The following is a 14,681-nucleotide window of genomic DNA, read 5'->3' on the forward strand; positions in this document are numbered from 1 at the left end:
ATTCTTTCCTTTTCACTTAGTTTTCATGTCATTTTTGTTTATGATTGGGCATTGGTTGGATCCAATGAGTTATCGCTTTAGAAACAAGATAAGTTCCAACTCATAAGTCTCTCAATTCATAAAGGTAGTGGGTCGAACACAATAGATGTGGATAAGGGAGTTGACAAATTCTAAATTAATTAATTAATTAAATTACCCCTAGTAATTAAATTAAGAGGTTGAGACAAGTCCTATGTAATTAATCTTTTAACTTTCAACTGTAACATCATTAGAAAGGAAAAAGCTCCATAAAAAGAAGCCATATATATATATATATATATTCAATTCAATACAAATATAATTATCACGGGATTAGAAATGAAATTTTATGATGGGGGGATGGTGTGAATGCAATCATCCACATGCGGCTCCCCTTGTCCATTTTCTGGGTCTCCATGGATCTCTCTTAATTAATGGGGTCGGTTAGGTGTTGGAGGGAACATATCACTGCACCATCCATCCCACTTCCATGGCTGTGATTAAGGTTCTTCTTCCATTCTCTAGTCTCTTATGGGTATTCTTAATTCAGAAATGCTACCTTCTTCCATGTTTAGAGTGATTTTTGATGTGATTTTTTTATGTTAATATATTATATTACATCAATACAAAAATATCACATTAAGTATCTCTCTTTACTAAGTGTCGCTCTTAAGCGTCTAATTTTATTGAAACTTAAAAACAATTATTAACATTACCCTATTTATATAAAGCCTATACATATGTTATACCTATATATATATTACATGAAAATGCTATTTAAATATTAAGTTATTACAGTTTTATAATTTTCTCATACATTGATGTATTATATTTTATATTGTATCAATATAAATATACAACATATCAATATAACAGTCTCATTAAAAAATGTCACAAGAGTACTCAAATAATATTTTCAATATGTGTATATATATATATATGTATGCATGCATGCATGTGTATCTGTGAGCCAGCATGCATTTATCAGTGGATGTTTTTCTAAACTTTCCACTACTTCCCCTTTTGTGTTGAAAAGGAATTTGGATCATCTACACATTTATCAGTCACTTTACACCCACTTTTTGAGCAATTACTAGCTAGCTTAATTTTACCAAACAAGATTTGACAATATATTTGGATATATATCTTTAATATAATCTAGAAAGAATAAATGTCTATTTCTTCACTAAAACATTCCCAACTAAGGAGCAACTAATTAATTAATTAATTATCTGAATGGAAGCAACTAGATTGACGATGATCAACATAGATAAGGAAATATATAATGGACCGTACCTACTCAATCTCGGTCTATGGCTCCTGACCCAATCTCAGCTTATGGCCCTTAGCCTAATCTCGGCCCAATCTTAGCCCATGACCCCCAACCCAATCTTGGCCGATGGCCCTCAGTCCAATCTAGACCCATGGCTCTCGAGCTAATCTTGGCTCGATCTTAGCTCTATGTTAGTCTGTAGTAGCATCATTACAGTCGTATGTTGGAAACTCGCTGGCTCGCTCAAGATTCCATCTTCATTTATGACAGATTATATTCTCATTTATGGCGGATCTCATCTATATTAATGAGGGTCTCGTCGATGCCATACTATCGCCTATGAACCTCCATCGACGTCGGATACTCAGTCCCATCACCCTACAAACACACAACACATGCATGTAGGAGGACCTCCCATTCTTTTATATGAACCAACTCTTTTCAGAACCAAGTTATGTTCTTTTCTCTCTACTGATACTCTGTCATTTCTACTCTCTTATTCATTTGAGCGTCGGAGTGTTTGCAGGTGCCAACCGTCCCTCCGACAGACTGATCACTAGAATCCGTCCCTTGCAGTTACAAGCCTACCTCCTTTCACTCTTTTTGACTAGAAAGGAAGATATAATATTAACTTGGACAAGAAATTTTCGATCATACATAGATTAGTGAAAAGCATGCATGCAATTGTACATCAACATATATATATATATATTTATATTTATCAATCTAGCTAAACTTTTAAGGGCATGGAGGGTGGTTAGAGACAGGTTACATCTCCAAGAAAGAAACATCTGTAACCCTAGCTGTGCCCTTGCCCAGTCAACATCCCTCCCAGCCCCATCATGAGAAAATAATTTAACAAATAAGAGAAAGAAAAGAAAAAACATGAACTTGCCTATCCTTTGGCCTTAAGGTGGAGTCATGATCATCTGTAGAAGAACACAAGAACCCTATTTTTATTTTCTATTTTTATTCTTCTTTTCCAAGTCCAAACGAACATGCACCTTTTTATCGAGAACATAGAAAATGACTGGAGATTACAGTAGCAAGCTTCTTGGGGGGATTGGGATTCATTTCAGTTTACAATGATATATATATATATATATATATAGGGTTTGAGAGGATCATTTGAAGTGGTCCTGTAATCTCTGGGATATAGTCGAAAATATCTGGTTGACAAATGACCACAGTGTCTACTAGTCCAAGTGTTCCATGTTGTGAACTTCAAAGAAGGAAATAAACGAACCCAAAAAGAAGAAATTAGTCTTCTTGTCTCTCTTCGTTCCATTTAATTATATGCCTAAGCTCATCCATATATATTAACTGTTACAACATACAGATTAATTAATTTTCTGCAACATATATATAGATTAATTTGAATAACACACACACACACACACACATATATATATATGCATATTATATGTGACACTTTTTGGGGAGGGGACATGTTACATCAATAAATGGATTAGTGTCACCTAATTTACAATTGATTAGCAAGGGTTTAGTCTAATCTGTGAGGCCCACAAATGCAATAAATGGGAATCTTCACCACAATAATATTATTCCAGATGTTGGCTCAAGCTGGGACAATGGATCCCATGGTGGGGCACCAGGGCACCCATTGCTTGGAATGTCCACCATCCATGAACAGAATAATACCACTAATTAATATATCTTTACACACAATTTCATTTTCTCTGCAAAATTTTATTAAATTTTTGTACACAAATTTAGCATTAGTTAGAAACAATTCTATTAATGGTTCAGTGCCTCAGTTCACAGGGTGATTCTATACTTCTCCAAGGAATGGCATAGAAATTGTCCATATACATATATATAAATACATACATATATATATATATAGAAGATCATGAAAGAAGATATCATTTTTCCGTTTATAATCTCTCTCTTCCAACACAAGGCGGATGTTGAAGTCAAAGGATTTTGGGTTTTGGCTGTTTGGTAGGTTTGAATGAAGTCATGCATGACGCCAGGAGTAGTAATCTAGTTCATGCATAGGTAATTTATTGTATTTTATTTTTAATATTCAAATAATTTTATTAATTGATGATAAATAAATTAATAAAATTATTTGAATATTAAAAATAAAATATAATAAATACACTTTATTAAAAAATAAAATACATTTATTATTATTAGGATAATAATTAACATTGCTCGTGTGTGTTGTCTATATATTTGTTAATGACTGACAAGAAAGATCACCATTTCTATTGTTGTTTTGTTTATAAAAGAGAACAGGTGAATCGGGACATAATCTTCCTCAACTGATGAGAGCTTGACACTTGTAAATGGTGGAGCCAAACTTCAATCCAGAGCCCAATATACATGATACATGATCAACCATAAGATTATATGGGTAATTGAGCTGGCTTTTAATTTTGATCCAAGAACTTCGACATAAACAACACTAATTACTGTGTTATTCTTCTTCTCTTGGTAGCATAAAATTATGTGTGAGCTCGGCTTTTAAGAGGTTTAAATCTTGATGGTAGAGACAGTCACTATAGTGTTTTGCTAGCACGAAATTTAATATGTTTGCACATATGAATAATAATAATAATAACAATAGCGTTCTGAAAACAATAAAAAGCTAAGAAACCGTTGAATTAAGGAGAGCCTAAATATCTTGAAGTTTGATGATCGAAGATGATACTGCAGAGTTGTACAGATTATGATCTTCACTGTAAATGAGCTGTAGAAAATCCTGCCAAAATCAAAGGTGATAGAGTACTTTGTCGTGTGATCGATTCACCATTAATAATGGAAACTATCCAACAGATCTGTCAACAAACACTAACTAATATTAATTAATACCCTGTTTGGAATATTCATGGAAACGCCAAGAATTCTAAAGAACTCTTAATTTCAAATCCCTACAAATTAAGTATAGAAAGAATGTTTTTCCTGCAACTGCAATAGCTCCATCTCCATTGAGATCTTCAACCATGCAGAGACAGCTATACGTACAGCCAGCAGCCAGAAACTATCTCATTTTGCTCGTGGCCATGTCTTCACATATACGTGTCCAAACAATAAACCACTCGTTTACATATACATTTATGTATTAGCCAACTACTTTGGCTACCTAATGTTTAAGGTTTCAAGCTTTGAAAATGATCTGGCTTTTATGAACCTAGTCATCTCCTTCCGAAGACGTAACTTACAGTGCTGAATGTATGTTACACACACACACCACCACCACCACCACCACCATCATCATCATCATCATGTATCTTCATGTTTAATTAATCTTACAATGCGCATCTCTTGCATAGCCAATTTCCATGAGATATGAATCGACATAATGCATGTGTTAAAGATTTCTTCTTAATTCGTGGAGCTGGCTACTGTTCTAGTTGTTTTCATTGCTTTAAAGATCTGGAACTACCCATAAATGAATGCAAAAGGTAGCCAGCTAGGATTTCAAATTTTCACATTGAAAATTCACCCAATAAATAAATAAATCTTATCCATACATTTGGTCATTGTTCAAAAATTAATTACTAGTATAGGTAGCCTTGGTACGACTTGGCCCATAAATGACATTCTCCCCAGACATATGACTTAATTTGTGGTCACTCCTTTCTTCTGGTCACACCATATCAACATCTTACGGGTATTTTCATTTATATGAAAATTTTATAGTGATATTTTGTAATTATAAATTAGTTTGCACACTCATTTGAGCCCAAATCCCATCTCTTTGGTCCAATCTTCCCTCTACTCCACCCAATAAAGGAATCTTCGAGGTTAGTACTTTTTACTTACATTTTTGTATATATGTACAGGGCCTTTAGGTCACAAATATGGCATGAGGCCCCCAACACTCTATCAAACTATGGAAATATTGACATTAGCTTGCTAGTTCACATAGCATCTCAATAGTATTTAAATTTTGGTATAAATCGAAAAATTGGTTCAAATCAACCTCATTTGGAACTAAGTGGATCTGAATTTAGTTATCTGTCTTGATATTGGGGATGATCAATTTTCAATCCAGTACAAAATTAAAAATTAATTGAAAATTATTAGTTATGTTAAATTTAGTTATTACTTAATTTGTTTTATGGAGTTAAAAGTTAAATTTAGAATGTTGCACTATGTTGATTTTTGTTCTGATACTTTTTTGGATGATGTATATAAAAATACATACATATTTTTTTTTAAAAAAATTATATTAAAATAAGAAAAAATAGAGTTGGGAAAAAAAAAGTGCAAGAGTCTACAAAATCAAGCTGGGACATACTCCACTAAGAAACAAGATACAAAATAACCCTATCACAGGAAAATAAATAAAACTAAAACTAAAATAATCTCAAACATATGAGACAAAAAAAAAAAGAACACCAACAAAACCAAATAAAAGTGGGAGAACAACAATAACCAGTTCAAGGCAACATGACGCAAAGGAGCATAAGAGGATCACTGAAACATAAGTGAGTAGCAAATAAGGGTAGTCGAGAGGAGAGGGAAAAGATCAGAAGGTGACCTCAACTAGCAACCTTGCAAAAACCCCAATCTCACAAATAAAAAAATTAGTAGTATCCGAAGATACATCATGATAAAAAAGAAAAAGAAAAAAAGACTAGTTCAAACAAGAAGACGATAAACGTCAAAAATAGACAAAAGTCATACCTTTGTAATATACAAAAAAAAAAAGCACAACGAAACCAAGTGAGTCCAAACAAAGATTTTGATATGATAGACAAGTTAAGAAGGAGAGTTATACTTTTATAAGCATGAAGATTATATTATTACTTAACATTCACATGAAAAAAATAATCATAGAAATGACAAATAATTGCAAGAATTGCCCTTACTACATCATTAAGCATTAATTTTTTTGTATAAATATCTGGCTTTCCTTTTAATTTAGATGTCATTACAAATATAGATGATACACGCATATATATAATATATGAGTAGGTAAGCATGCATGATCATAGATGGCCAGAGCAATTATTCGGTGTGGCCGTGGGGGGACTGGACAGCTCCCTCTTATCTGTTCCCATAAATGATAAGTTGGGCCAGGCCCAAGCAACCCACCGTGCAAATTTGGGCCCCCAGAGGCCTTCTTCACAGACACCACACGTGTGCATTAATGCCCTGTTCCTTCCCCTCCCTACTTCCAAATTTCACTTCCTGACTCATCATTGAATGGTTACACAATTCCAACAATGGCTTACTACTTGTTTTTCATTCATTGTAAGATCAAATGTCCCTCAATTATTTAAATTGGTAATTTTGAGTGTAATGATATATAAATGGAATAATTAAAAATAATTCCGTTATTTTCACAAATTTATAATTTTATTCAATTCTTTCAATTTTGACAATTAGGCATAAATTAATTTAATTGAGTACAATTTTATCTAACATGTAAAATTGATTTAGAGGGACTACCTTCATGATATCTTGGTAGTTGGCATAACAGGTATCATATAATAATAATATTTATGAAACTCACACATATATATAAGTAAAATATATATATAACTTATAAAAAAAGTAAACAAATTATGTGTAACAAATTATATTTTTTTATTTATATGTACATGTGATATGGGTCTCATAAATATTATTATTATATGACACTTGACATCTCAAATTAGTATAAATATACTCTTTTAAATTAATTTTATATGTTAGATAAAATTACACTTAATCGAGTTAATTTAGACCTAATTGCTAAAATTAAAAGCATTGGGTAAAATTATAAATTTACAAAAAAAATTAAATTATTTTCATGATTAGTTCTATATAAATACGACATTTATACAAATATATACATCGCCAAAATGATGTACTTGTTTATACATATCTCTGTATTATTTGTTCACATTTTAAAATTTTGTATTTTATAAGAAGTATTGTCTATATATTTTGACTTAAAAAAATATTATGAAGTTGACTGAAGAGCTAAAATTTTATCCTAAAAAGAGGTTGTTACAAAGGTGGAAAGTGATTATTTACTTATAACTTCTTAACTCACACTAATGCTGGATTGTCCCTTCCTAAGTCCTAACAATACCATAAATAAGATTATTAAGAAAAAAACAAAAACAAAAACAAAAAATCAATTGGTGTTACCTAAAATGAAACTCTATCAAAGCTTTCGAAACTTCAAAAAGTACTTAATACTTTACAACACATATAAAAATAATTTCTATAGTAATAACTTATAATAATTTGTGTATCTTTATAGGGTTAGGGTTTGAATTTCGACTCATGATTCAATTATTTTTTTGTTCAGCTTAAGATATGAGGGTTATAAATTTTTGAAGTGGGACGATCGCAATCGAAAATTGTGTGTTGTTTGAGAATCTCTCGCGTTAAAAAAGAAAAGTTATAAAAATATTAATTAAGAGAACTAGAAAATAAAAAGACGTTAAAATATGTCAAATGAACCAAAATTGACTATCATACCTACTTAGCGTGCTCTCTCAGTTAAGAACAAAAATTAACCCAACAGAGCCCTGTTCTTTATATTATGTGAGAGGAGGGAGAGGGGGGGTGTTGCAGATGTGGGGTTCAATTGAATAGAAAGCACTCGAATTGGTGCAGCATATATCTCGAGATATTGGGCAGCAAGAATGGTGGACACTTGAGCATTTTGTGGCCTGGAACAAAGATAAGGATGATGCAGATGATCAACAAATACACATATAAAATCAGTGTGTTACAAGGCAATGCCCACCGATTTAATTTATTCCAGAAAAAGGCTAACCCACCAACTCCATCTGTATATCTGCTCGCCGCCCCTATTTTTGTCCACTGCCCCTTAACTTTTAAGGGTACCCTCTCCTTTCTGTGTTGATGGTGCTGCAGGGGACCATCCCACGCATTCCCAGCTAACTTATGTTCGGCTTTTTGGGCAGCCCTACAACTACAAGGAAGCATAGGTATCCCTCCATTTTTAAAGCCCTCCACTAAGTAAGTAATTCCTAAAGCTTGGTTTAGTGGCAAGAGATTGTAATTAAGGTTCAAATTTTTTCCAAGATAAGTTTATACATAAATTTGTGTGCTTACTTGATGTACGTCATTTAAAGAATTATAAATTAAAAATAAAAATAAAAATTGAAGGACTATTGTGCACATTCATGAGTTTAGGAGCTACACAATCAACAACCTTAAGGTGATTGCTCTAACTACTTCATGTGCATTAACAAATGATTAATTTCTATATAAGAAAGCGTGACTCATTAAACATCATATATTAAGAAAAAAAATCCGTTAAAGTGAGTTGTGATTATAAAAATATTACCGTAAGAGCATCTCAATGACAATATTTTTTATGCACAAATTCTGCAAAAAATATCATTTGTCTCTTAGGCCTAACAACTTCACTAAGGGCTACACACCGGCCACTTTTGTCCAAAGGATTATATTGAACCCTATTATGATCCATCCTTTCCTTCGGGGGCATAGACAGCCTGGAATCATGATGCTAATTAAAGACTAAATTATATGAAGAAAAGCATAAATGGTAGTGGAAACATAAGGAATCAATGTACTTTTTGGCACTAAATGATGAGGCAAATTAACTTGATGCCATTTGATGTTGAGAACTGTAAAGCATTTAGATACAAAAGGAGTGGCACATTTAAGTATACATGACCACTTTTACCATATATATGAAACCTTTTAGCAACCATGGTGATCCTGTTAAATAGAGTTCATCATCCCTTGATATTGCAAAAAGAGGTTAAACCCACATTCCATCTCTTTATCATCTCTAAATTTTGTGGTAATTTAAGTATTTTACACTCAAGTTATTTTGAACAATAACGAGACTCGACAAGATTCAAATACATAATTTTAGCTTATACAAAAGTTTATGTTCAATTTATGACGGCCACTAAATCACCATCTATTAATTCACACCCACTTTCTACATCGTTGTGCATGTATACTTGCTATTTCTTCTTTGGTTACTTTTGACTCCGATCTTACTATGTGTGGCTAATGGCAGACCATAGGAATATGGATTAGATTTGCAACAATAAAGCAAAGTCCTTCTTTCTCTTCTCTTCCTCTCACTTGTCAAATCAAATGTGCCTTAGCTTATAATACAAATTAGTAGTAAACTTTGCATGAAATGTTCCAACACACACTGCCTTATCACCCAAAAATGAAACATAAACCAATGGCTAAAACTAAACCAACATATATATAACATGAATAATGGACATATACTTGGCATATAAAATGACTAGATGTTGAAAAGAGAATATATACTCACCAAAATAACTATAATTACAAAAGTACTATTAACATTGTAAAACACTTTCCTAACTAGCTTAAATAATGTGACTATTGCATTTATATATATGACAAAGTAATATATATATATATAAGTTCTTCATAGACTGCAGCCAGTGTAAAATTGGATCACCACGACTGACTATATTATTATGCTAACATAAAACAAACTTATCCATGAGAAAATCTTGCTGAAGAGAAATGACAAAAAGGTGCATGTCCACACATGCATGGTCAAGAGTTGGCCGACTTGCCAATGCCAGCCTAGCAGTCTGGACTCGGTTGATGAGTCCTATCGGATTCAACCTCAGAAAAAAGTTTTTAGTGGACAAGAAGCTATAGATAGGAGGAAGGATTTGGACTTCACTGTGATCATTGGTTGGACATCGCTGTCCTTCTGGCCGTAGTAGTTTAATTTGAATTTGAATGAAGCAAAATGCCATGCCATGCCATGCCAAGCTCCACAGGCCTATTTCACTTGCCAAGCTGCAGCTGGTCAAACGCTACAGCTTTTGGCTAACTATTGGCTCATCTTCCTCGCTGTACCTATCGCGACAAGAACAGGAGACTCAATGGTAGCCATGGACAGCCAGACAACTCTTTAACATTCGTACCCAAAGTTGTTCTCCTTATTAAAGGAAAGCCCATTAAATTCGTCAAAAGGGTGCTACCCCAAGTGATTAGAAGCTTGAAGTATGCCTAAAGCGACTAGAGGTAGTTAAATTTTGAGAGCAGTAACGCTCGCCATTTAAATCTTACACAGTCGTCATTCGTTACTATCAATTAGCTAGATTTAAAGAGTTCAAATATTAATAAGGGTGTCACCAAAACATAGTAGAAATGCACATAATCTAAAACTCAAATTTCATTGGTGAGACGTGTGCCTTTTTGCTGACATGATACGTCACCTAACATTTTAAAATATTTGAGTGTACCCCACGTGTACACGTGTAAGAAAATAAAATATTATGTTATATATATGTGTGTATATATATATACACAGAGAATGAAAGGCTAGAGACAGACGACGGTGTGGTGCTAGACTGGAGGCAACAATAGAGATCAATCTAGAGGAGGCCAATCTAGAATCTGAAAGTTTGATGACTGATTGTTGACGTTAATAGGGTCGACTTAAGCGACTGACGATGGGGGCAAGACGACCAACAAATGATGTCATCAGCCAACAAAAGTATAGAGGGTCGTCGGTCGATTTTTATGAGATGGTCGTGAGTAGGAGGAAGCCCATATCAGAAACAAAGAAATGTTAACTATCACACGGCAAGGCAAAGACGATAATCGTTGGGCTTCCTCTTCCTCCTTCGAGTTTGGCCTCCATCACCACCTTCGACTTCCAAATCGGCCATTACCATCGGTCCCCTACTCTTACTTCTCTTTGTGTATATATATTTAATATAATATTTTATTTTATTTTTACACATGAAACACTCAAATATTTTAAAATATCAAGTGGTGTGTTATGTCAGCAAAAGCACGCGTCTCTTCAATTGGATTCGGATCTTAAATAAAATTGTTAAATTTGAATCTTAGATAAAATTGCACCTAATCGATTAAATCGAGACATTATTGCTAAAATTAAAACGTTTAGATTAAATTGTAAACAGAAATCTATTAAAAACAAGTCAGATACATAAAACTTTCAAGAAAATGAATCATGATTAGAAAATGAATTAACTTTTAACAGCTTAAATTGGATTAGATTAAGATTGAAACGATGGAATCCTGAATAGAATTAGGGAGCGTATGTGGACGCATGAACCCAAGTGGTTGACCCGTAACCAACGGAAACGTACGTGTTGGATGAACGAAAAGAAATGCCATAGAATAAATATAAGAAAGCATTTTTCTGGTAGGTACAATCATTAGCAGCACAATATGCTCATAAATAAATACTCTAAATTTAAATTAATTTCATTAATTATTATTATAAGATAATGTTAACTATTCTCTCAATTTGGAGTAATAGTTAACTAATAATAAATATATTTTATTTTTAATATTTAAATAATTATATTAATTAATTAAATAATTCAAAAAACATAATAATATATTTATATATCATCTATCAATATAAATTTATTATGAACAACATACACCTAAATAAACCTAAGAATTGACTGATTCTGACCCAATAAATTAATAAAATAAGTATTTAGAAATACTTATTTTATCAATTCCCGTAAATTATTATGCAAAACAAATAAATTTGTTCAATATAAATATATATATATGTATATGTATATGCAGTGCGGTAGGGGGCTGACAATGTATGAACGCATGACAGCGCCACATGCCATGTACCTCAGCCTACCATCAATTTTACCCAAAATTTACTTTCCTTTACTTTAAGCCCCTTCCAAAATCTCTCAGTTCAGGCTCAGTCCCCACATGCACATACCCAACACCACCCATGTGGACCCCATTACTGCCAGTCACATGGCCTCTCTCTGTCTCTCTCTCTCTCTCTCCAATCGACGCTCCTGATTTTGCTCCCGAAACGCATCTTGACCGTCACTCAGAGTACCCAAAAAGTCTTCCACATGAGCGGCTGAGCCTGTCCCCCTCTTGTCCCCCACTTGCCTTAAACCTGCTCCTAATCCCACCGACAGCCTACCTTTCCTTTGCCCCGAATTCATGCGTTTCATAGCCTACCCAAAATAAATACCCAGTCCCCTCTGTTCAACTCAAAACACCTTTATAAAACACCCTTCTTTTTTTTGTTCGTCGATCCATTGGCATTGTTCGGATTCTGAGAAATCCACCGGTACTACCATCACGGGAAAAATTGGTAGAGAGAGATACTGGAAAGAAAAAGCTCCATGGCGTTTGAAGCTGATCACAATCTCAAGGCAACCGAGCTCAGGCTGGGGTTGCCGGGGACAGATGAGTCTGAGAATCAACAAACTAGGAACAACAAGAGAGCGCTGCATGAGACGGCGGAGGACGGTGGCGCGAAGGGTGGCTGCGATGCCAAGCACGGAGGCCAAGAAAGTGCACCCACCGCCAAGTAAGTCATGTTTTATGTATATGTAAGTTTCTATTAAGATTTAGATGATCTTGAGTGGACCGACTCATTTGATGGGCATGTGAAAATGGCAGAGCACAAGTTGTTGGGTGGCCACCAATCAGATCCTACCGGAAGAACACCTTCCTGCCGAAGAAGAATGAGGTGGAGACTGGGGTGTACGTGAAAGTGAGCATGGATGGAGCTCCTTATCTGAGGAAGATTGATTTGAAGGTTTACAATGGCTATCCGGAGCTGCTGAAAGCTTTGGAGAACATGTTCAAGCTCACCATAGGTGAGAAATCTTGATTGCAGTTGTACATTCAAAGAGAGTTCTTTGTTATTCCGATGATGATAATAGTGGCTAATTCTACGTTCTAAACCTGTTCAGGTGAATACTCTGAGAGAGAAGGCTATAGAAGATCAGAATATGCACCAACTTATGAAGACAAAGATGGAGACTGGATGCTGGTTGGAGATGTTCCTTGGGAGTAAGTACCCCCTCCCCTCTCTTCTCTCTAGAGAGAGAGACATATATATGCATAAATACATATATATATATATATATGTGCACACTAAAATTGGTATGGTGAATTGTTGTTGCAGCATGTTTGTGTCATCCTGCAAGAGGCTGAGAATAATGAAATGGTCAGAGGCAAGTGGGTTTGAATGTGGGGTATGAAAAGGCTGCAAAACGGAGAAACCCATGACAGAACTGGAAGAGAGGATAGATCTCTCTCAAGAAGAAAAAATCTTTCAGCTTGGGTTGTCGATGAATTTTCGTGTGGAAGCTGTTTTCTCTTGACTCGGAGAAAACGAGAAATCAGATGTTAAAATTACAGTATGTAGTTGTTGCAGCAGATCTGTGGAAGTTTAAGGTCTGTAGTGATGTTATTTGGTTTGTTTGTAATAATTCCATCCAACCAAAACAAGAATACTTGCTTCAGCAGCAATTGTATAGAGAGATAGGCGCAGAACTTTTTTCTCCCAAAGTTTTGGTTATTTTGTATTAATATGAAATACTTGGGTTTGCAACAATATATGGTGTTCAGAGCTTTGTTCTGGTACTGTCTAATGTGCTTCCATGTCAGACTACGAATTTATCTCCCTGCAGGTAGCAAAAAAAACTACGAATTTTCCCTATGTTACTTGTGTGACTTCTTTTTGTGGGTTATTTCATGTCTTGATTAAAATTTGTATTGTAACCTGAGGGAAAGATCAAATCTGGACTAGATGGTGGCTCCAAAGCTCCATAGCTTAGCTACTGTTCACCAGAATTCAGATCTGAAAATAGAAGAGATCATAAGAAGTAATTGTTCCATCTAAAACTAGTTTTCCATTCCCATTTCCCATTTAACACAGATCTAATGACTCTTTACTGTTTGCGCAACAAAATCAGAATAATACCGAAATTTTCTACTATAAGGTGGTTTTTCTTTATTTTGTTTTTATGAAATTGTTGAGTGAAATCAGAATAATCCCAACAAATCTACCCTTGTATCATTTTCAGAATAATTATGTGGCATTTTAGTTAGCCTCTTCCCAAGTTCCAACAAGCAGGTGAAAATGAAAGTTAGCAACAGAACAGAGGAGTGATCAGCAGCGATCACCTGGAAATCCCTTCCCTCTCTTAGAAAAAAGTTTTGCCCAGCCATATTCTAGAAACTGGCTCCAGAGCTAAGTTTTCAGATCTGGATCAGAGCATTGGATCCAAAGATCGGCAGCCAAATCCTCACAAATCATCCTGTAAATAGTTGTTGCTCTTAACCATAGAAAAGATGCCAACAAATTTACTCCTAATAGACAAATCCAAATGGTTTGTAAGTTCTTACTCACAGAATCCAATATTGATATAAACAAGCACACGAAAATGAAGAAAAATACAATAATTGAATAATTAAGTTATCTTCCAAAGAATAATTAAAATTAATGCGGGAAAATTCTCTCCTCAATAAGTTTTTCCATGTATTATGACATGCGTCCCTGCATGATATTGGACCACTGGCTGCCTATTCTCTTAAAATCTCTATATTCTGGACATATAGTTGCTAAAAGGATATTAATAGGCAATATTTCAGT

The 14,681-nt window shown here is 34.3% G+C and overlaps 1 protein-coding gene across 1 annotated transcript; it reads left to right on the forward strand.

The window, feature by feature from the left end:
- Positions 1-12,246: 12,246 nt before the first annotated feature.
- Positions 12,247-13,677, forward strand: LOC127798831 (auxin-induced protein 22B-like). The gene is made up of 4 exons (XM_052332459.1): positions 12,247-12,605; positions 12,698-12,897; positions 12,994-13,093; positions 13,209-13,677. The coding sequence occupies exons 1-4, from the start codon at positions 12,418-12,420 to the stop codon at positions 13,282-13,284; spliced, it is 564 nt and encodes a 187-aa protein (XP_052188419.1). The 5' UTR covers positions 12,247-12,417; the 3' UTR covers positions 13,285-13,677.
- The last annotated feature ends 1,004 nt before the right edge of the window (positions 13,678-14,681 follow it).

Source organism: Diospyros lotus, chromosome 4, assembly GCF_014633365.1.
Source record: "Diospyros lotus cultivar Yz01 chromosome 4, ASM1463336v1, whole genome shotgun sequence".
Lineage (NCBI taxonomy): Eukaryota > Viridiplantae > Streptophyta > Magnoliopsida > Ericales > Ebenaceae > Diospyros > Diospyros lotus.

Bases quoted from the DNA above. Each gene is read 5' to 3' on its own strand.
- LOC127798831 (XM_052332459.1), top strand. From the start codon at position 12,418: ATGGCGTTTGAAGCTGATCACAATCTCAAGGCAACCGAGCTCAGGCTG. The intron at 12,606-12,697 runs GTAAGTCATGTT...TGAAAATGGCAG, and splicing joins GAAAGTGCACCCACCGCCAA to AGCACAAGTTGTTGGGTGGC. The intron at 12,898-12,993 runs GTGAGAAATCTT...AAACCTGTTCAG, and splicing joins CATGTTCAAGCTCACCATAG to GTGAATACTCTGAGAGAGAA.